Source organism: Fukomys damarensis, unplaced genomic scaffold, assembly GCF_012274545.1.
Source record: "Fukomys damarensis isolate Sample0158 unplaced genomic scaffold, DMR_v1.0_HiC HiC_scaffold_23, whole genome shotgun sequence".
Classification (NCBI taxonomy): Eukaryota; Metazoa; Chordata; class Mammalia; order Rodentia; family Bathyergidae; genus Fukomys; species Fukomys damarensis.
Genome location: NW_022900935.1, coordinates 27,684,228 through 27,707,879, shown reverse-complemented (window position 1 = coordinate 27,707,879; position 23,652 = coordinate 27,684,228). Strand labels below are relative to the sequence as shown.

At 44.3% G+C, this 23,652-nt stretch overlaps 1 protein-coding gene across 4 annotated transcripts in view; it reads left to right on the top strand.

Annotated features, from left to right (window-relative positions):
- Nucleotides 1-23,652, top strand: part of Agbl4 (ATP/GTP binding protein like 4) — a 1,213,327-nt gene that overhangs the window by 1,159,280 nt on the left and 30,395 nt on the right. For all 4 annotated transcript variants that reach the window (XM_010610280.3, XM_033767837.1, XM_033767835.1 and 1 more), the window contains 2 exons: nt 1,951-2,103; nt 4,225-4,387. In XM_010610280.3, coding sequence (XP_010608582.1) covers nt 1,951-2,103; nt 4,225-4,387 — 316 coding nt within the window. The remainder of the gene's footprint in view (nt 1-1,950; nt 2,104-4,224; nt 4,388-23,652) is intronic.

The window sequence follows — 23,652 nt, the reverse complement described above, 5'->3', positions numbered from 1 at the left end:
AAAAAAAAAAAAATGTGACCTGAATGGCGTGTCTGGAGCGCTACCATTTGGGAGTGGTGGCAATATTTACTTGTGCATACACATACACAGGCTGCTGTACACAACAATATGTGCCAATCTGATAACATCAGTCATCTTTGGACAGCAAAATTGGGTGCCTGAAGAATAGGGTGGAAAGGAGTTTTTTACTATGAATTGTTTCATACTTTTCTACTTCTGATACATACGACTCAATCAATTATAAGTCCACCTGGTTATTATAGTTCACCTGGTTATTGAAAGCAAAGTCACATTTGCTGCCTGACCTGAGAGACAGTGAATGCCATACCCAAATGGTCATCAGAAGACCCTGGTTCTAATTTTCACTCCGTCAGCAGTCTACTGGCCAGCCTTAAGCAAGCAACATTCCCACTCAGTGCCGATCTGAAAAAGGTCAGAGAAACTGATTTCCAAGGATCTCTCTCACTCCTGACATCCAGAGACATAAATTGCAGTTTTCCTCACACGTTTTCTAAGTCATCTTTCTACCTCCTCCTTTCCTGTGCAGCTCATCAAAAGCTCAGAGGAAAAGACAGACAATTGAACAAAACAGAATGGCAAAGATGACTTTTATAGGGCTCCTGTTGAATCACTGTGTATTCCACCTCCAAAGCTGAAAATGATGAGTTTAATATCACACAGAGCAATGCATCTTGTATCTCTCAAAAGATAGCTTATGCTACCCAAAGAACTGTAAGCTCGGCAAGACGTAAATTTTTTACTCCAACTCTAAGGCAAATGAAATGACAGTCATCAAATCCACATTCTAGAAACAATGTGGTTTTTCATTTGATTTTAACTTCATTTGGAAGTGTCCCAAGGAGGGAAAATCCTTCTAAATGTGAGCTTTTCTCCCTTCCCAGGACTGTGTACAAGAAAGGAAATGAGGAGGTAGCAGGTTAGCCCCAGCTCTTGCTAGTGTTGGCTGCTGATGAACTCCAGTTAATTGTCAAAGGGTGGGGAAGGCTTAGTGCAGTTCCAATTCTCCCGTGATCTTAGGCAAGTGTCTTCCCCTGGTGGCTCCCCTGTTACTCTTAGAAAGAATTAATAGATATGCACTGGACTGTCACGTAGAAAGATCAAGTTGTGTCTGAGGGATGTTGAAGATCAAATCCCTAAAAGTCCTCCGGTTTCTGCCATTCTGTTATGGTATGTCTTTTGTAATCTGGAGTAATGTCTTTTGGCCCATTTGTTCAGTTGTTCTTCAGCCAGTCACTGAGCTCTTTGTCACTGATTCCACTACCTTCAGGGAAAGTTAACAAACAATACGTTTTCAAACTAGAAAGTGACTTCAATATGTGTAAGTAGAGAGCAGAAAAATTAGTCAGCATCATTTACAGATGACAAAGGCTCCCCCATAAATAATCTATATATTATTGGGGAATAGGTGTGGCATCGTGAAACAAGGCTAAACAAAAGAACTAACTAAAACTTCCTAAGATGAAACTCCAGAACAGCACCTGTCATGCATTAGGAATACAGGAAATGATAGTAATTATTATTACTGTTTGTGCCTCAAATCATAACTCCCTGAAGCTGAGGTAAAAAATAGCATTGTTCAGATAAGAAACCGGAGGCTCAAAGTGGGCTTGTGATTTACACCAGATCCCCCAGCTAGAAATGGCAAGTTAGGGCCAAACTGCAAGTAGGCCCAAAGTAAACACAATTATGTTACCTGAAAGGTATTTCTCATTCATCAGAGGAACAAATTCCACTAATGTGTAATCATGAATACATGAACTGTTCTGAGTAAGTAACAGCTTGAATCAACCCAACAGAAGCCTCACATCTTTAGCATAGCTGCCAAATCTGCCATGCCAGTTTAAAAGGGTATGCGTGTATAGTGTTTGGCCCCTTTAAGGTGAGTTCTGTGGGCCCAGATTTCTAACTTATTATCCTTTCTCTCAACAGAAAACAAGCCTGGAGTTCTACATCGACATCCACGCCCACTCCACCATGATGAATGGCTTCATGTATGGCAATATCTTTGAGGACGAGGAACGGTTCCAAAGGCAGGCCATCTTCCCCAAGCTCCTCTGCCAGAATGCCGAGGACTTCTCCTATGTAAGTCAGCCACACCCCCGACACCCGGGTGCCTCTTCCTTTCTTCTGCTTCAGTTCAGTTCGGTTTGACCTTCACAAGACACCTACTCTGTGCCAGGTCTTGCGTGGGTGATGAAGACAGAGGTAAACCAGCTATGGCCATCCCTCGAGTAGCTGGTCACTAGTCAGGGAGGGAGGCTCTGACTGGGTAGCCTTTGATCTGTTTGACGGGCCGGCACTTGTTAGTGGGTCTGAGTCTAATATTAACAAGGAAATGAAACTCACAAGAACCACTCATGCGCCAGGCCCAGCCCAACATCTGTTTTCACGTATCCCAGGTCCTAATGAATGAATGTAGCAGATCTGCTCAAAGGGCCATCTGTGGACCATTCTCAGCTCCCATGACTGTCTCTGCCTCGATTTCCAGTCAGTAACTGGGGGGTGATAATTTTCTACCCTGCATGCACTACAGCTTCCTGGGTGAAAATATGCAGCTATAGATATGAAAATGCTTTGTAGGCAGTAAAGAACTAAATAAACTTCAGAGACTGTTCTAATTATTGCCTGCTTGCATGTGAGGAGGGCTGGAGGTGGGAGCTAGAAAAAATTTTTAGCACAAATACTGGAAAAGAATTGGCAGAGATAAGGGGATCAGCTTGTCGTATGGGGGCATTTTCCCTTGTTTTGATACTAAATCCCGGGGCCTTGTTATTTCCATGTGGCCAGAGGGGGAGAGGGCCACAGAGGTCATAGCAATTTTTGAAGTTGATGAGCTGAAAATTCACCTGCCCATTGCTTCAGGCTGGACATTAGCGGAGATGATAAATTTCTCATTGTGGTAAGTTGTACCTCAAATCCCAGAATCTTTCATTGTCAGGCCAGGAAAAGAACTGGAGATTGTTTAGCCCGGTCCTCTCTTTATACCTAAGACATACTTATGAGCCAGAAAAATTGAGAATTTGGTGCAAGGTCACCCAGCATGTAAAAGCATTTGGCTGACTGTTTGCAGCTATGAGACAAAAGTATCCAGGCTTATTTCTGTAGGAACCTCTATAGCCATAACGGTGAACCTTTTAGAGCTTTCAATGACAACAGCCAGCCAGCTGTGGCTTATGTGCCATAGGTCTGCCACCACTGCTGTATTGGATGGCAGCCTTATCTATCTGAAACCACTGAAATTTCAGAGCAGGCTTGGAAGGTGGGACATAGATCTCAAAGACCCTCACAGCGGTGAGGTCTCTAGGACCTTCAGAAGACCCACAATCCGGGAGCTTTATTTCTGGGTTTGCCTGATGATGTTCCAGCATCGTGGCCTCCCCAGGAGCCTTGGAATTGAGTCAAGATCATCCATCCTATTCCCATCACCATCTCTTCTCTGATCCTTAGTGCCTGACTCTCATGTTTTGGTATTTTCTTTCTTTTCTTTTCCTTTTTCTCCTATTTCCTTCTAAATATGTACACATCCTCTTACTAAAACCAGAGCCTTCATTTACTTAGGTTTCCTCGGATTTGCACAGACTGCCAGTCTGCCTGTGAGTGAACAGATCCTTGCTACTCAGGGAAGGAGACGTCTCCTCCACTTTACTGATGAGGAAACGGAGGCCATGGTCAATAAGGCAACTCACCTGCTGTCACACCTCATGAGGCAGTGGAGCACGAAGCTGAAGCGAGGGCTTGAGATTGACTTGCTTAGTCCTGGGTTCAAATCTGCTGTTCACCTCTGTGAGCCTAGAGAAAGGGGTGATGTCGGCACCTACTTCAAGGGGTTCTTTTGAAGCCTGAATGGATGCTCCTGCTGCACGGGGCACGATCCTGTAAACCTGAAAGCACTGACCAAAGTTTAGTGCTGACTAATAACACAATAGATGTGCATTTTGTCCCCGCCTTGTTTTCCCTGCCCCATCTATCTCCTTCAGATTGCGAGTTAGCTGTTGAGCAGCCAGTGACTGTGCCCCAAGGACTCTGCTGAGTGCTTTTAATTCTGTTGTTTATTCCATCAGCATCGTGATCCTGAAATTGGGATTAACAGCCCATTTTTCAGATGAGGAAGCTGAGACCAGGAAGTGTTACAAGATTTGCTCAAGATCCCGTAGCCAGTGGTTGGCCGGCCACAACTTCCTTCTTGTACTTTACCTTTCACAGTCTAGTACATCGTTCAACCGGGATGCTGTGAAAGCAGGAACTGGCCGGCGCTTCCTTGGTGGACTTCTGGACCATACCTCCTATTGCTATACCCTAGAGGTCTCCTTCTACAGCTACATCATTGGGGGCACCACAGCTGCTGTGCCCTACACTGAAGAAGCCTGTATCCTTGACAGGTTCCCTCCAGCCCTGGACCAGCCAGGAGTGCCCAAGCCTGACAGGGATTTACGAGGTAGGTCAGGGATCAGGTGCTCAGTTAGAAAAGGGCCAACCTCTGTGGTAAGGATGGAGGTAGCTTGTTCTGCTAGTGCCATCTTTGTTTTGTCCTGCTTGTCCCTGACCTTCATATGACCTTCATACGTAGACATTCCCACTCTGCTGCTGCCAGATCCCAAGTCTCCCTGAGTTCCCTGAGGCCCTCATAGTACTTCCGCTGCTCTTTCTGCTAGTGCCATCTTTGTTTTGTCCTGCTTGTCCCTGACCTTCATATGACCTTCATACGTAAACATTCCCACTCTGCTGCTGCCAGATCCCAAGTCTCCCTGAGTTCCCTGAGGCCCATGAGTTCCCTGAGGCCCTCATAGTACTTCCGCTGCTCTTGTTTTTTCTCCCTTCCGCTCTTGTAAAGCAGTGAGCCTTCCGCCACTTGAGCTAGGTAAGGACCCAGGCTGTGAGACACCACAGGGTTACCGAGGAAGAGCTTGGTGACCTTGACACCTCCTTCTAACCCAGAATATGTAGTACTGTACTGTGTTTTCGCTTTTCATTTTTATCTTCTTGTGCTCTTGTTGTCTCACTCTCCGTTCTTTCTACCATTTTTCCTTTTTCGTTTTTTCTCTCCCTTTGCCTCTCCTGCCTCTCCTCCTCCATTGTCCTGTACTTTTCCTTCCCTGCTTCTCATCTCCCCTCTCTCCTATCCTTTGTGTCTCCTCTCTTCTCCTCATCCTTCTTCCTCCTCTTTCTCTCACCCTCCTAGCCTTTCCCCTCTCCTCCTCTTCACATCTGTCTCTCTGCCTCTGCATTTCCTTTGACAAATTGCTTTTCCTTCTAGTTTTCTCATAAAATTTCTCTGAAATTTCCTAAGCTTACTGTGATGAAATTAGAGGTTACTTCTTAGCTTGCTTGCTTTTTAAAGGGATTATTTAGTAATTCTCGCTCCTGAGTGTTGATTCTAATTTCAAAGTCACTATGTCAAGACTGTGACAGATTGTGGTCGATGCTGCTTTCATTTATTCTTTTGTTTTTAGATTGATCCATTTCTCCTCTTACAAACCTTATTTTTCTCAGAGAAAAAAATATATTTCTGGGAGAAAAAGGGAAAAGGATGGAATGAACGGTGTATAAGATACAGAGTTGTCCCTGGATATTCTGGGACTTCTTCCAGGATCCCTAAGGATGATAAAATCCTTAGATATCTGCATTATAAAATAGGGTGCAGTATCTGCATATGACCTGTACGCATACTCCGATATACTTTAAATCATCTCTAGAGTACTTATAATACATAGTACAATGGAAATGCAATGTGAATCATTTCTTATATGTTTAGAGGATAATGACAAAAGTTTTCTGAAGATTGTATGTTCAGTGAAGATAGATGCATTATTTTTTCAAATATTTTCTATCCTTGGTTGAATCTTCAGTCACAAAGCCCACAGATTGAGTCCATGGGTATGGAAAGCTGGTTATATATGCAAATTCTCCCGCCCCAAGAGAGTAAGTGCTCCTTTGACCCTTTCTTTAACCCTTAGTCCCTTTCTTTAACCCTTAGTGTGTGCTTTTGGAGTTTATACTATATACTATATATAAAAACATCTTTTCTGCTAGTGACATGACCCAGTTGGTTGCAGTGTAGTGGCTCTTAGCTACTTTTCTGGGAACATGGGAGGCAGGGGAATGGCCTGGGAGGGTAGCCCAGGGGTTAGGACAGTGTTGCAGACTGTAGAACACTGGACAGATCATTGTAAGAACTGAGAGTCCCTTCTCACAGTCACCAAGACTGAAAGAGTTCTCCTTTCCTCCTGGAATCTGCTTTATACCCACTTGTTTCAGCGGGACCAAGGGAATAGGGTCTGCTCTGAGGCAGAGGATCCATGGTTTCCAAAGTCCTGACCATCTTTAGGTGTCACCTTACTACTCCCTCTCTTGGCACATGTGGTAATATTTGGCCTATGACTTCTGTAGGATCCTCTACCTCCTTAATACTAATGTGGATCATATTGCAGAAAACACAAACTGTCCTCCAACAATACTGTGGCAAAAGAGGTAGAGAAATTTGCTTGGAAGGGAAATTCGAGCTTGTGCACCAAAGATGATCCAGCAACCCAGTTCACAATGAGACATGGGTCCCTCTGGAGGAAGCCTGTACTTAGTATTTCATTGTTTTATGATATCTAATTTTATGGATTCGCCTACCCTTTCTTAGCACTTCTAATGTTCCTCAGATCAGACCCAGCGTTTCTGGCCCTCAGTATTCAATTGTCATTCATCCAAAGTAAAAAACCAAGCCGGGCATGATGGCTCATGCCTGTAATCCCAGCACTTGGGAGGCTGAGGCAGGAGGATCACTGTGAGTTTGAGACCAGCCTGGACTACATAGTTCTAGGTCCATCTCAACTACACAGTGAGACCCTGTCTCAAAAAACAAACAAACAAACAAACAAACAAAATAAAACATCATTATGTTGATGTGGCAGGAATCATACAAGGCATCTAGGGTAAAATACTGCACAAGAAGACATGGTGCTTGACTCATGGGGCTCTCATTGAACTTGAAAAGAAAGAAGGGGAACAATACAACTAAAGTATGTCTGACAAGTTCTATGGTATAGGAATTTTGAAAGGCTGTGGGATATTTGAATTTAACAAGTATGTATTGGACACCCAAGTAAGTTCTAGGCACAGGGAATATAGCAATAAAAAGAACGTCTTCATATGCAGGTGAGAAAGAGTCCAAAATACTCCTGGGAATCAGGCAAAGCTTTCCTGAGGAAGAGCTATGTAATCTGAGTTTTAAGACTGAATGGAAATTAGCCCAGTGTGACTGGGGGTGGGTTGCTGGAGAGAACGTATTGCAGTCAAGAAAGGAGAAGAAAAGTGCACATCAGGAGCTGTAAGTGGCCCAGTGTAGCCAAAGGACTTCAGACACAAGAGACAAGTCACATGCAAGCTATAAGGAACTTGGACTTGAAGCTGAAGACAATGGAGAGCAGTAGAAGGATTTTAAGTAAGAGTGGAAAGCCATTCTGGTTACACATGTAATTTGACTGTAGGCAGGAACGTGCATCAAGAGGCTGTTAAAATGACCCAGGTGGGAGGGAGTTCAGGGCTAGACTAGGATGGTGCTGCAGGACATTTAATTAAACCGAATGTCCCTGTAATGAGTAGCTGAAGGTGGCAGTGGGGACAGGAACAATTGACTGTAAGGAGTCAAGGATGAAAAGAGAAGCCGTCCACCAGACGAGGAGGCCGTGATACTGTTGGTGCCACCCTGCCTTTTTCTGCCGTCCAGAGGCTGAGAAGAGGAAACTGGAGTTGCATCAGCAAAGCATGGGCTGATTCAACACCCACAGGGATGGTTTAACCTGGTTCCTCTTCGAAATACATTTTTTTCAAACTCATCTCATAACACAGAGAGACTTCAGGCAGACAGATTGTGATCTTTGTTTGGCTGCTGGCTCCATGTCCCAATCAGAAAAAGAAATTACATGGTCTGATGGGAATGGCAATATGGTCTGGGAGACAGTGTCCTCTAGACAGGGAGTCAGGAGGCCTGATGCTGATGACAACACCAGCCTCAGCCCGGACAACACCCTTCCATGAGTCCTCCAGCCTGTGTGACATGAGCTTCCTCACCTTCACAAAGCACTGAAGACTTCTGCACTTTTCTAGCCCCAGTTGTGGGAATGAGATAGAGATACTCACCAAAAAGCAAAAGAGAATAGATTTTAGACTCAGACATATCCAAATTTGAATTGTGGCTCAGCCATTTACTAGATGAGCGCTGCCTAAAGCAAATTACATAAACTCATTGGACCCCAGTTTCCCTAACCTGTAACAGGAGGACATAATACTTAACTTCACTGAGCTGTGATGAGGTTAAAGGAAATAACATATATGACTATGTACCATAAATTAAGTATAAAATGACTACTCGTCAGGCCACTGAACAGGTTTATGTGAATGAGGCCCAGAGTTTGTTAGGGATGAGAGATAGATTGTCAGAGCAAGAGAACACTGGCTGTGTTGGTAGGACTTGTGGGCAAAGGGCACTGGTAGTTCATCACAAAACACCAGCGGGTTCAGACAGCTGGGAGATGTGAGCTTCCTGTAAAGGAGTGTCCCGTACCTGTCATCTGGGGTGTGCCCTCCCCAGTATTCAGGACACATGAAGGCCAGATCAGTCAGCCAGAGGAGCTAGATGAGCTGAGAGAAGGGCTGGGGAAGGAGAGAGCCCAGAGGGATATTTCATCCAGGCCTACAGCAGTGTCTGTCCCCTATAGACCAGAGCATAAGCACCTGCCAGATCAATTTTCCTCCCTGGAGAAGTGCTAGCCAACATGACCTGGATCTTGTTCTCTGCCTTTCCTCCTCCATTACCTCAGAGAAATGAATCAGTGAGGAGTCACTGATGCTTACCTACCTGTGTGACCTTGGGCTGGTTATCTCACCACTCTGAGCCTGTTTCCCCATTTGCAAAATGAAAATTGCACCCGTCCTGCAGGGTTATCAGGCTAGTGAAATAATGACCATGTTCTCAATTCCCTGGGATTCCTTGGCCACCCGTAGGTACCCAATCTTTGTATCCCACTTTTCTCAGCGCCATGCAGACCACAAGCCTTTCCTTCTGTTGCTTGAGTCTATAACCTAATGATTTCTTTGAAGGGAGAGATGGGGGCTTGAATCCTTTTCCACTGCAAATGTATGGCTTGCATAAGCCTTGTCCTCTCTCTTAGGTTCAGTATCTCATACTTCCTACTTGTCAGGAGTTGTGGAATAAAATTATGTGTGGACTTGACCACTACTTCAATCTCTTCCAGTTCTGACATCGTAAGATTTTCCTGATTCTTAAATCTAATTCCATTCTTGGATGAATGTATGCTATCAATAATCCATGAGCCTTTGACTCTATGAATATAAAGCCTTCTAATCTAGTAATGAAAATCAGTAAAAAGTACCCTAGACAGCTAATCAAACCAAGCCAATAGCCACTTTCATACTTTTAGCTTAAAAGAGTTTTGAATTAGGGAACCTTTCTTTCATGAGCTTCAAAAAGAAAAAATACTATCTAAAATGCATGTCAGTAAATGTGTATAGTTTATTTTCTGAGAGGAAGGGTCATTACTTTCAACAGAACCTAATAGAGGGACATCTCCAGATGCTTGCCTGGCTAGTGGTCCCGGAAATTTTCTTCTGTCACCCTGTGGCAAGAATACAGTTTCAGTGTCAAAGTCCCACATGTGAGTTCTCCTTCTTATCATTCCTGCTGAGGGTCCTAACTCACTTATTTAACTACTCTGATTTTATTAATTTCTCAGGATTGCTGTGGGGAGACTCATGAGGGTTACATGGGGAGACTCCTCATGAACAGATGAATTACTGGGCACATACCCAGGGTTATTAAATATTAGTTCTCTTGCCTTTCTTTCCTGTCTATTGTTGTTTTGTTGTCATTGTGAAATGATAAATTCCTGAGAATTTAGGACCATTCTTCAGCAACCCTATTTATATTTTACTGGTCTGCCAAGTAATAAATATGCTCTGTTGAAATGATTTAAAAAGGGAGAAAGAGGGCTAAACTGTTATTATAAAGTAACCCAGAGCTTCTCTGGCCTTTGTTTATGGTCTGGTTACAAGCCAAGAAGAAATAGCTCTTTGACATAACAGATGAGAAAAACATTGGGATCAGAGACTGTGGAACCTGGGCAGACTAGACTAACCCAGGTTTAGAGCTGTGACCACACTGAAATCGAATAACATTGGCTCTGGGAGAAGGGTTTGGCTCACCAAGAGAAGATGGTGAGATTCTGAATCAGTTAACTGAGTCAGACTCGCTTCAGGCCCCGCTATATGTATATGTGTATATATATATATATATATCCTTTACACAAGGTCCTTTGAAACATGCATCAGACACTGAAGGTATCATTTATCTATTTATCCACCCAACAAAACTTATTAGACACTAGGAGACAGACGAATATGGCACGGTCCCTGCCTTCAAGAACATGGTTTGAATGGGAAAGAGAAAGGTGCAGAGACAACAGGTTCATGGAGTAACAAATCTGGTAGATGAAAGCCCTCCTGGTGCTGGGGAAGGATGGGACAAGGGGCAGTGAAAGCACTTCCTGGAGGAAGAGACTAGGGCTCAGATCTCTGGGGGCAAGGGCATTCAGGCAGAGGAAGAAGTGAGGAACAGCCTTGGCAGAGGGAGAAGTACAGGAGGGAGCCCAGATGCCAGAGAGAGGATGCTCTGTCCAAGTAGAGGAGGGTAGCTGGAGCAGGGCCAGAAACAGCCGGTGATCGATAAACAGGCACCACCGGGCCAGAAAGAGGAGAAAGATGTGTGAACGATGGGGCAGATACATTGTATATGCAGTATTAACAAGGTGTAATTATGAAACAACTTTATTGTTCATCTCCCCTTGGCCTTATAGGTTGATGGATACAGATTATAGATCTAGAGATATTAAAAGCTCTGGCAGGCCCCATGCGTTTCCAATCACTCTCAGCAAATTAAAAGTTCTCTAATTAATTCTAGTCACAAAACGGTCTCAGTTCAGCAATCCTTATGTCTGACCCAATCAAAAACATCAAATCTCCTCAAAGAAAATCCCTCCCCTTCCCCTAGCTCAGGTGTATCTTTAATGTATCGTTCCTGGTGAAGAAGAGACTCAGGATCTGCTTGACTTCTGTCTCCCTGATTCTTCTCCATCTAACTAACAGAAACTGTTCATCCCTCCAAAGTTCAAAGCGAGGGAGAGGAGGAAAGGGACAGGAAGTTTCTGAGTGACTAGTGGACTAGCATTCTCATTAAAGGATGTAGCAATCCCCTGTGAGCTCCTCAGACCACCACCCCCTTCCAATGTTGGAGATCTGTTGACATGGGCAATTGTTTCTGCTCAAGAGATGGTTTATGTTTCCTTCCTCAGCCCTTGGTGATCCAGTGGTTCTCCCTATTGGAGTCACTGAATCTCTTAAGTGACTTTCTTTTCTGAAGGTGAGCTGAAGGTTGCTCAGAAAACTGGTTTCTCATTTTGTTTTTTTGTTGTTGTTGTTTTGTTTGCAGATCCTTTGTGGTGGTCTCATCTCTCACTTCACAATGTGGATCTGTAGTCTTGTGAGCTCAGCTAAAACTGAGAATGAAGTAGTTCCCTTGAATGCATTCCAATATGTAACAGGTAGGATAGAGTATATTTCTGGTACTGTATTTGAGGTAGAAGGAAGTCAGGGAAGATGTCCAGGTTCTTGATTTGAACAACACAGAAGATAGGTCCAACCGCTTAGCCATGGGCCATCAGAGAAAAAGACTTTGGAAGTAGATATTTTAAACTCTGTTTTTGATATGCTAAATATAAAAGACATCTAAATGGAAACTCTTGGTAGAAAGAGGGCTCTAGAAGTTCTAGAAAGAGGACTGGGTTTCAGACAGCTTCCAAATAGGACCAATTTACTATGATGTCACAATAAAGGAAATGACTTTGTGATGTGCACTCTCAATGTGGGCTTCTGCGGCTTCTGCTTAATGAGCTGATGAGAAGAATGCTGGACTAGAAATTAGGATCCTGGTTTCACTATGGACTCTGCCCTATGCTCCCCTCATAAAGCTGTTTGATGTTGGTTAAGCCACTTCACTTCTCCAACCAAAGCCTGATACCAGGCAGAACCTCCAGCAGTGAAAGGTAAATGAGGTAGAAGACCATACCCCTATCTGCTAGTCTGTTTAGCTAATAGTGATCCATCCATTTAGAGGAATATCATAATTGAGGTACTGCCTGGAAGCTCCTTCTGTTTTCAAATTCATAAGTGTCGGCAATACCTAATAGTTACTTTTGTTTTATGGTATTTATCATTTTCAATTCTTTTAACCCCCTCTCTACCCTCTACTCTTCCCCTGATCCTTGTTCTCATCTTCCTGTTTTCTACCATCTCTCCTTTATTTAACTCTTTCATTCATTTACATTTGATGGGTTTCTCAGATGCAAATGAATACAGAAATGGATAGAGAAATGTAGTTTAATACACAATGGACTATTATTCAGCCATACAGAAAAACCACATCATATCATTTGAAAGAAAGTGGATGGATCTTGAGACTACAATGTTAAGTGAAATTAGTCAGACATAGAAAGTTGGACATTCATTCTTTAAAGATATCTTCACCTTTTAGGTGAACAGAGAGCAGGAAGCAGTCAGGTCTGACCTGTTAGTTGGAATCTAATGATACCTAGGTACTTTCCAGTTCTTATTTGTAGTACCTAGGGTCATAACTTCAAATTCATAAGGGAAGAAAGCTTTAATCAGAGGGTGTTAGAAACAAAAGGATAAACTGCACTGCACTGTTTATTCTTTTCCTCCTCTCTGCAAACATGGAGTAGACTTTGACCTTTAAATATAGTATTTACAGATCAACTGACTGGGTGAATTAATTAATTATTAATAATAGTGCAATAATAGTGATGGCAAAAATAAAAATAGTGAGGCTATGCTTCCTGAAAAAGGTCAGGGTCCTTGGATTTCTTTTTTGGTTTTTTGAGACAGAGTCTCACTATATAGGCCAGGTTGGCCTTGAACTCACTATGTAGCTTAGGCTGGCCTCAAACTCGAAACAGTCCTCCTGCCTCAGCCTCCTACGTGCTGCGATTACAGGTGTGGATCCTTAGACTGAAGCACTGACTTTGCCTATACTTACCATGTAAGTTTGGGAAGCTCTGTTCCCTGGTCTGGTTCTAAGTTTTCTATCTTTAGATGAGAAGATAAAATAATACGGTCTTCAAGTTTATTTTTAAATCAATAGATAGGCAGGTTAGTATGTAGATGGAAGATAAATGGATGGATGAAGATAAAGATTCTTTGATTTGGGACTTTCAGATGGAAGGAGAGATCCTGAAGCTCAGAAAAATCAAACAACATTCCCAGGACTGCACAGCTACTAAGTGGTGGAGTATGAATTTAAATCCAGATTGGTCCAGCTCAAAATGTCTCCTTTGGAGGGCTTTTGTTTTCCCTTCTTTCTGCTGCTCTGCAGTCAGCTCGTGTCTCTTTCCACTTTCTAAAGGATGAGATATTTTTCTCTTTCCTCACAGATATCGGGACTCACCAACCCACTCTTGAAATCTTATAGCTCCTCGAACCCCTTTCTGTAACTCCTGCCCCCAGCACTGACCTGCTTGCCATTTCTGGTCAGAGGGGTACAGCTCTGCTGTATACCAGCAGATGCTCTCTCTGTGGTACTCACCTGCCCTGCCCTTTGTGAGCTCTGCCTTGACCAGCGGTGCCCCACCTCCACATCAAAGTGTGTCCCTGATTTCTGGTTACCTCCTGCCAAAGCCTGGAAAACCAAACTGTCATTACCTTCTCTCAGCCTTCTTCATCCCTAAAAATGAGGTTTCCATGGGTTTTATCTGCTGTTGTCAAGTTTATAGCTATAATTCGAATTGCTGTTAATATTACTGTCAGCAGAGAGCTACAAATTACAAAGTTGTAAAGTTACTTTATAGTGATAACTGTCAGCCTTCACTAGCAGCCTGCAAGGCTCCATGGAAACTAAAACATTGATAAAGAGAGTTGATATTGTTTCAGGATTACTGCTGTTAGCTGATGGTCAGGAGAAATCCTGGCTGATTCCAAAGTAACTGGAACCTGTTTGTCTGTATCCAGGTTCACTTTCACACTGTGCACACATTTACGTGTGTTCTCATCTTTGCGCTTTATGGACGTGAAGAGAGCCCCCTGAAGTGAGAGGGCATTGCTGAAGATCACTTTAAACAAATTGCAGGTTTAGGCTCGAATTTACCTGCCCCAAGGACAACAAAAGGGACTTCCAGCCACACTGTAGTGGTTAGTAAGTCACTGATGAATGGGCGAATGCCTGGAACATCTGTGGGGGTGCTTATGCAGTATTTAGAACAATGATGTTGAATAATTTCTGTTGTTAGAGTAAAACAAAACAAAAGCAGCTTTGGAAGTCGAGATTTGGGGAAATTAGGTTTCCTGTGTGGTACAATGATTTAGTCACCTTAATTGACACCATTTAGTTCAATATTAACCCATGAGGTGATATATCAACACCAATATCCCCCTGCCAAAATTAATTCTGACTCTGGTTGCATGGACAAAAGCAGTTTGAGGAAGCATGGAGGTTCTGGCCTTTCCTTGTCCTGCTATTGTCAGTGCCCCCGGAGCTCTGTGTATGTTTCTAGTGATCCTGAGGTAATCACTTCCCTTCCTAGGTCCCATCTATAAAATACAGGGTTTAAGCAAATGTCTCCACCAGGTCTCATTTCCAGAGTTCATTTAATTTGGATAGAAATTCAGACTTACTGAACATCTACTATTTACTGAGTGCAGTCAGACTCCGGGGGACATGGGTCCTTCTCCACAGGACAACCTTCCCTTTTTGCCAGAAGGACCTGCACGCTACGCCTCAAATCTCACTTCAGGCTGCACACCCAGCCGAGACATGCTGCCTGTCTGGGGTTTCTTATCCATCAATATTTTCCTTAAGATGATAAACGTGCTGCCAGTCAGGGGAGGCAGCTTCGAACTCTGTCTGAGACCAGGGCCTTTAGCTGGGGCTGTGGCCTTGCTTGGCTTATTGATGTGTCTCAAGAGATAGGAGGTTGCTGAGAGGATGAAAAAAAGAACTTCGAGGGATGAAGGATCAGGACCATGCTCTCAGTTTCTGCGTATTTTCCCATGAATCAGTGGAGAGGAGAAAGGAGACAGAAGATGTATGGATTTCAGTGCAAAACAAAACATGTTTGTGAAGTTTGTGAAGCTCTTTGAGAATGCCATGCCCTGGGTGGACCACCCAGAAACAAACAGCACCCTCGGTGTATAGAGTGCATTTAGAATCATCACATCACTTGGTCCTTGCAGTAGTGAGGAGAAATGAATTAATTGCTTCTGTTTTATAGACTAGGAATCTAAGGATCAGAGGAGGAAGGAATGTTTTGTCCCTGAGAACCTAGCCTATGCCAAGACCAGCCCCAGACTCCAGAAGCACAGAAACTGAGTCAAATGGGGGAAGCCTATCCCAGTGACACAGTTTATAGGTGGTGGGGCAACACCTCCCAGAAGTTTGAACTTCTTTCTTCTGCTATTATATCTGATTCCCCCTCCACAAGACACTTTCTGTGAAAAAATCAGCCATAGAGTCAAGAAGCTCACGGCTGAGCTATACTATGTACTAACAGATACCATTGTTAGACAGTTGGATGAAAAGGAGCCTGGACTTTGAAGCCAGACTGACCTGGATACAAATCCTGGTTCTGCTATTTACTAGTGGTGTGGCTTGGGGCACGTGAGCAAACCTCTCTGAGCTTCAGCCTGCCCTTCTGTTACAGTGATCATTCTGCTACTTACTTCCCAAAGCTGTTTCTAGTACATGGAAACATTAAAAATATTCTCAGGTGTCTAAAAGATTACCTGAAATGTAGAATTCAGTTCATGATTACTTACTAACCACGTACTATACTGAATTAGTTGAAATGTAGGGAATAAAGGCCTAGGCCATTGGAGTCAATGAAATCTGTGTGAATTATAGGTTTCACAGAACCTACCTTGAAGAGCTCTTAAGATTCTTAAGGGGTTCTTAAGATTCTTAAACAGCAATCTTCTTTAAAAAATGTATTCACAGAGTACTCAGATATCCCAGTAGAGACAGATTCCATTTGGGTACTTACAAGCATGATTCAAATGTTTTCTTTGCAAGAATCAAGGAAATCATTAGTGACCAGGCTCAGGACTCAGTCAGTGGCCCAGACGTGTGACTAAGGCCAAGGATCAATGTGACCCAGATTTGTCATTTGGTGCTCAATTAGAGACAGCATATATAAGCACTGCTTAATCTGATGTGGAGGAAATGCACTGTAATAGAGTTAAGATACCTGGGTTCTCGATGTAGAATGTAGTGACTGGAGAGTCCATCAGTTTTTTATTTTTTATTTTTTAATGTGTTCGCAATGGATTCTCCACCTTTGGGCCTCAGTTTCCCGTTCTCTCTATTGTGCCTCCCTTATGAGGTCGTGCAGATCACATGGCATACGTACAAATTATTTTGAAAACGTCCACTTTGTCCTCAGAGAAGGGGTGATTCTTGATGACAGTAAAAGAGGAAGAGGAAGAGCAGGGGGAAATCATGCACACGCTACCCTTTAGGACAGAGACAACAGATCTAGAATCCGGTAGGGGCGAGGACAAGACTCAGAGGAGATGCTGGGCTGGTGTAAAGGCAGCCAGGGAGGACTCATGTCCACAGGGAGCTGGTGCCACTGGAGAGGTGCTGGCCAGAGAGGGCTGGTGACCCTCAGAATAATGAGAGTCTGGGCTCTAGCTCCCAACTTCTCTCTGCCTCTTGCCTGTAGGACACCATCTACAGCTCCTTTGCAGTTGCTTGAGGTTGAGGCGCCCTCTCCTGGCCACAAGGGCACATGGCTGGCTGTGAGTCGGCTCCCTTTCCGCAGAGGAGAGAAGGCAAGTAGTGTTCCTTTGTCTGGGCTGAGACCTGAGCTCTAGGGCACCTGAACCACCTTCCTGGGGCTGGAGAAGGGAAGAGCACATCTCTTCATCTTCTCCTAGGTTTCTCCCCTCTATGGGAGGGAGAATCCTCCCCACCTATGTCATTCCTCTTCCTCTCTCATTGTCCTTTTCTTTTTTCTTTGTCTTTTCATCTTTCTCCAGTTCTTGACTCTGCCTCTTACGCAGACGCACACTTTCGCACATAGCTTTCGATCCCCCTCTCTTACCTTCTTCACCAATTTCCTATCTTCTTCCCCTGCTCAGCCTCCCTCTTCTCCCCGCATCTCTTCAATTCTTCCTTTCTCCTCTTCCCTGGAGCACAGGGGAAGTGTTTTGTATTCAGACCCGCACTTAAATCCAGTGTTCTCCATTGGGACGACCTTGATCAAGTCGCTTGGTGCTCCGACGCCTTGAATAATCGCGAGGATTGAGTGAGGTGAGCTGCCGTGCCTGCCTCAGCTCTGACCGTGGCAGGAGCACAGCTGTCCCTTCTTCCCCATCTCCCTTTCGGCCCCAACTATTCTTCCTCTTCATTTGTTTTCAGGGCTCCCTCCCCTTTCTCCTTCCCTGTCCTCTTTCCCCTCTCTGCACACCACGGTTGAGATTCATATTCAAACACTGCTTCCTGGGATTTTTTGAAAAATGGGGACTTGACCTTCACCTTGAAAGAACTGCCTTTCAGGGCTCATTGTCTCTCTGTTCTGCCTCCCCAGGAAGAGCGGAGGCTCCTTGTCTGAGTGTCTCGTAAGAGGCTGTGAGCTGAGCTAAGGGACAGCTAGAGGGTGTTTGTAAGTCAAGGGGTGTCTGTTCCCAGAGTATCTTACAGGAAGAAAGAAACAGTGAGAAAGAAATCGTGTCCCAAGGCACCCATGACATGCTGATGTGTGTGTCCGTGGGCCGGTTATTTTAATTTGCTTGTTCATTTATTTATCGTTTGCAGTAAATTACAACAGAATCTCATGCCACAATAAAGCAAAGCAAAGCATTTCAGATCACTGAGCTCTTAAGAAACCATCTCACCCGGGGACCTGTGCTGGGAGCCCAGAGGCAGTGACCTTTGGCCTCGAGAGCATTTCTTCAGCAGATGCTAGCACAAATGCCATGTGGCTGCCTCTCACAGTGTCCCCTGATGAAAGCCAAGGGCATAATCCTAAAACGCAGTCCAACCATGCAGCTGAGATCTAGCTGGAAGTTACGGTTAAGCAGGCAAGGGCAGACTTTGTCTTCTCACTCTCTGGGGAGACTATCACATCTCAAAACTCAGCTGTAGGAAGCCACACCAACCAGGCAGCAGAGGCTCAGGCAAGGCCTGGGACTGTGGGGATTTGAATAGGTGTGGTTCAGAGCCCAAGCTCTGAAATCAGACAGGTCTGATTTCAATTCCAAGTCCCATGTGTGACCTTGAACCACTTACTTTACGTTGCTGGACTTTAGACTCTGATGGCTTGGGAAGTACAAACATCCCAAGGCTTTTGTGAGGACTTGATGAGCTAATGTAAGAACTTTACATGCTGACCATGCCCAGGAAGACTTGGTAGCTGCAATTACACATGACAGTTCTGTGTGATCACTTCCTGGGGATCACAGTAAGTCTAGGGTCTGCTGAGTAGGCAATTGGGAGGCCATCCAGACACTAGAACGAAGAGATGTGCACAGCCAGCTGGTCACTTCGAAAGCACAGGGCCTTCCTCTCTTCGGCTCTCCTAGAGAAAAAAAAAAATGCATTTGACATTGCCCTGTTTATTTGCACTGAATGAAGACTACTAAATTCTAAGTTCATTTCCCTTTGGTTAAGCATTTAAGTAACAAGATGTGCAGGAGGATGTTTCTGAGCTTCTGGGAATGAACAGCATTTAAGGCACGAAGTTGTCTATGTTTGGGGAAGTTGGGAAGCTCCCAAGAGAAGAAAAATATTTACCATTTTCCATCTATGTGCTGGTTGCTTACTAAGTGCTTTATTAGCTTACTCAATTCTCAGTCAGTCTGATGAAGTAGTTAGTTTCTTTCTTGCAAATGAGGAAGTGTTGGCTCACAGTATTCACTCAACTTAGATCACACAAACTGTGCAAGGCCAAGCCAGGATGCTCAGTCTCCAGTGCTCCCCTCCAGACTACATTCGGATTCCTCCTGCCTGCTCCCACCAACCCAGGCCTTCCTGCTCCAGGGTTATGGCAGACTACCCAGCTCTGGCAAGACAGACCCCTCTCCAAAGGGCCAGCTCAGCCTTCCACTGTTCTGCCTTGGTTTTCTCCTGAGTGACAGTTTTTTACTTGGCCTAAACTCATCCATAGCTCTTTACCAGAAGGTAATTGTTGAGGGGAAAGTTACTGGGCATTACTGATTCCAGAGCAGGACAAGAAGGATCAACGACTTCACATGTGCATGACTAATTCAAAACACTTTAATCTTCAAAATGTCAAACTTTATGGTCAGTGGCTGTTCCATGGTCAGCGGTGGCACTCTGAATATTAAAACACCCGGATGGCAGGACTTCTATGTTGGGAGTCTCGGTAAGGACAAGCAACCTCTGAAGGCAATGGCTAGTGCTGCAAGCCAGCTTCCCCAAACCATGGAAGAAAACAGTAGCATAAGTGATAGGCCACCTATGAATCAGATGTTCTGGATGAATGGCGTGAATCTTTACTAAACCCTGAAAGGGGTGGTGAAGAGGCTTATGCTCAAGGACATTAAGGAGTTAGTCCAAGGCCTCTCCCTTGCTGCCACATCACGCAGTCTTTTACCTTCATAGCTTTAAAACAGCATTGGCTCATCCACATTGCACCCAGTAGCCTAAGACAAACTGAGAACAAGTAGTGAAGGTCCTACTTCATGCAACCTCAGGACCCTGTCAAGAAACAAGGCCTCAGAACAAGCCCACTGGCTTCTGACATCCTGACATTTAGGGAAGCCAGGCTGGAGTGCAGTCTCTCTGAAATGTACTGTGTGACTTGGTAACCTCTCTGGGCTTCTCTTTTCCTATCAGTTAAAGTGTTGGAAGGAAAAGCACAGAACAAATATTAACCAAGTGTCTGCTCTATACCAAGATCTGTGATAAGCTTGAGGATCAACATACATGGGACTGTGTCGTCCTTCAAGGAGGGAAGAAGGACACAGGTAGTCCCTAATATCCTTTTCTGCTTAGATACAGTGGACCCTTGACTTATGAATTCAGTTTGTTTCTGAGGGCCGGTTGTAACTCAGGTTGGTCAGTTGAAGGCTCGGGCTCCTCTACACAGCTTTCAAAGTCTGTCCCCTGTATACAGACCAATCTCAGTGTCCTTAGAGACATTGGCCCAGGATTTCTCAGTTAACCGCACACAGGAAAGGATGTTGTAATGGTCCTTCCAGAACTCTGTAAGGGTTAAATCTGTATCTGAGACCATCATTCAGATTGTTACTGAAGAGTTTGGTCATAAGTTAAAGATAAAATTCCAGTCATAACCCAAGTTGTTCATATGTTAGGCCAGCCACAACTCAAGGTTCTACTGTATTTGATGAATCCGAGTTGTAATGACAAGTACAGATGATGGGTCTAGGGCTTTAGGCCCTGTTCACTATGTCTTGGGTATACTATAGCTTACACCTACGGTTCTGAGCAGTACTCCATTGGACCTGGGATCAGAGCATACACAGAGACCAGTAGGTCCATGTAGAGAGGCCAGGAGGTATATAGAAATTGAAAGGATTTGGTTGCTAGGCATTCATTCATTCATTCAAATATTAATTCATTTGTTTAATATGAGGTTTCTGGGCATCTCTTCTGGCCAGGTCCCATTCTAAGTGGATCAGATAAGGCCCAGAGTATAGTCTTATGGAGAAGTTGGCGTGCAAACATTATTCTGAAGAAGCCATTTCCCGTAAGGTGCAGAGAGCACATGAAGAAGAACTCGCATGACTGCCTAATGGTGCAGGGATGGCTTCATTGAGGAGGAGCCACCCCTGAGCTGAAATTCCAAGAATGAAGTGGACACCAGGCCAGGTCCCAGAGACACAACCCAACAACCTGTGGTCAGGAGCTAGAGCTGTCAAGAGCTAGATCTTCCAATGCAGAGAAGGGTTATGGGTGGGGTATCCTGCCTGGCCCCACTAGAGCTGGGTAAAACTCAGTGACTTTCTTGGGCTCAAAGAATGCTAACAGAATGGGCCCCAGGGGAGACGTTCACTGTGTCTGACAGGTTCAGTTTGGCACCCACCACTTGGATGATCCACCAGGAGAGGAGCACGTCACAGGGAGCCACTGTCACCGCAGTGGAAGAACACATGGAAAACAGACCTGAATCCCACCTGGAACACGGAGCTGAGCCAGCCTGTGGACCTATCTTCCAGCAGAAGTGTATCCTAAATTAGTCGAACCAGTCACCTGCAAGCCCAGGAGAATAGATGATATTTTAAAATAGGTTAAATTTCCAGGGGAGGGACTGCAAGGAGCTGAGGCAGAACCAAAGAGTGGGCTCCCAGTTTTATAAGCACAAAGAGGCATTTGGGTGCAGTCCTTGTGAGTGGGCAGTGGCAAGGCCAGATTGTGGGATTCTTAGTCCTCAGGGAAGGAGAGCAACTGAAAGACTCAGCAGAGCTGAGGGGGTCAAATAAGATCTCTGAGCTGAGCCTCCTATTGAGGGGACCTGTGAGGCCCTCAGCCTCTTCTGTGCCCCCAGCCAGGGAGGAAATCTTACTGGAGCCTCTACCTGAGGACTCGGATTGGTGACTCCTGGGCCCCACAGCTTTGCAGTCTCCCAAGGCTCATAGGCCCTACCCTGGGACTAATAACCTGTAGCCAAGGAAGCACCTCATTTTTTCCCTTAGTGAGCAAACAGATACCCTCTTCCCTGAGTTGTGCCATGTAAAGTCAGAAGGTACTGGCCTAGTTCTAGGATGGGGCCAGCCGCTTTCTGTTCAGCAGAGGACTTGCCACCTTTTCTCTGACTGCCTGTCTTCCTCTCAAGGTCCATTTTCACTGGGCCCAGACATGCATCTTTCCTCTCGGATGTTCAGATGGAGGCAAAGAGCACAACTAGCATTGCGCCTTCACATTCATAATACACTAGCTTAGGATTTTTATTACCCTGTATTGAGATGCATTTACATTCAGAGCCCAGTCAACTGCAGCATTGTGTCTGAATCCTTTATGATATCCAATTTTGAGAGCTGCCCCCAGATACATCTGTAACAAATATCTCTACTAGGGCCTCTCTGTGCTCATCAGGCCCCAGCAGCGCTGGACATCACATGTGCTTAGGTGCCAAAAGACAGGGCGGAATCAACAGTCTAGGTCCTCAAGAGGCTCAGAGAGCAAGGGGGTCTGGACCAACAGGGATGACTTCCCGGAAGGGATGGGCCTCGGTAATAAGATTTCCCATGGGGAAATAGCGTACAGTGTACAAGGACTTCTCGTGGACAGACAGACGGAGTCACACGAATTCTCACAATAACCATGTGGGGTGAGGAGCAATCATTCCCATTTACAATTTAAACAACAAAGGCCCAGAGAGATAAAATAATCTAACAGAGGTGCACAGCCGGTAGTGGTTATCTTGGAGTTCTTCAGAGACGCAGAACCAACAGAATATAGAGATTCACTTTAAGAAATTGGCTGATGTGGTTCTAGAGGATAGAAAGGGGAGGGAGGTGAGCGGAGAACAGAGAAGATGTTAAGTACAAGTCCAAAGGCATCTGATACAGAATTGCTCTTGTTTGGTGGGGAATCATTATTTTGCCCCATTCAAGCCATTGACTTACTGGAAGAGCCCCACCCACATTATAGTAGGAAATCCGCTGCACTCAAGATTGATTTAGATGTTAATCTCATCCCAAAACACTTGCACAGAAACACCCAGAATAATGTTTGACAGCATATCTGTGTATTATGTCCCAGCCAAGGCCAATAACATACAACATTGAATATCACAGTGGTATAGCTTGATTTTGACCCCAGTTCTTCTGGCTTTGGAACTTAAACTCAATCACACAGAGCACCAGAAGTATCTGTGCGAGACCTTAAGATCTATGCTGGAGAAAAGGATTTCAAGTGGTGGTGTTAGTCCTGTTTAACAGTTCATTGAAGATGCCATTAAATATAGCCGTATTCATACTGAGATGAAAAACAGAACTAAATAGCAACTACCTTCATAATCTAAAAATAGAACTTGCAATCTAGTGATGAATAGAGAAAGCATTTTGAAGAGCCGATAACGATTCCATGGGTAGAGCTGGATATGTTGAAAAATTTTCCAGTCTGGAGTGGTAAGTTCATACAAGGGATGCTTATGAATTAAAGTTGTAAAATTTCCATGGGGCCAGATTTTAGAAAGCCTTGAATACTGTAGTACTCATTTTGCCTTGTAGTTTAGAAGCAATAAGGAGACAGAAAAGGTTTTCGAGCAAGAAAACAGCATGATAAAATTACTATATTAAAAGGTAAGGATGGTGTATGTAGGAGGAGTCAGTTTACTGTGGACCAATGGGTACTTCCCCTTGGTATGACTTTGGAAGCATTGTGAAGTCTATACTCCATTTCCCAGTTAAGAAAGAAACAGTTAGCAAGGGCCAAGAACTTATCCTATCTACTGTCTTCTTGGTAACAATGCAAAACTGAGGGCAAACATGCATCTAGATGTTTTTCCTAATTTAATCAACACAAAACCGTATGAAGAAGACAAGCAGGGATTCTTTTTTTTTTTTTTTTTTTTT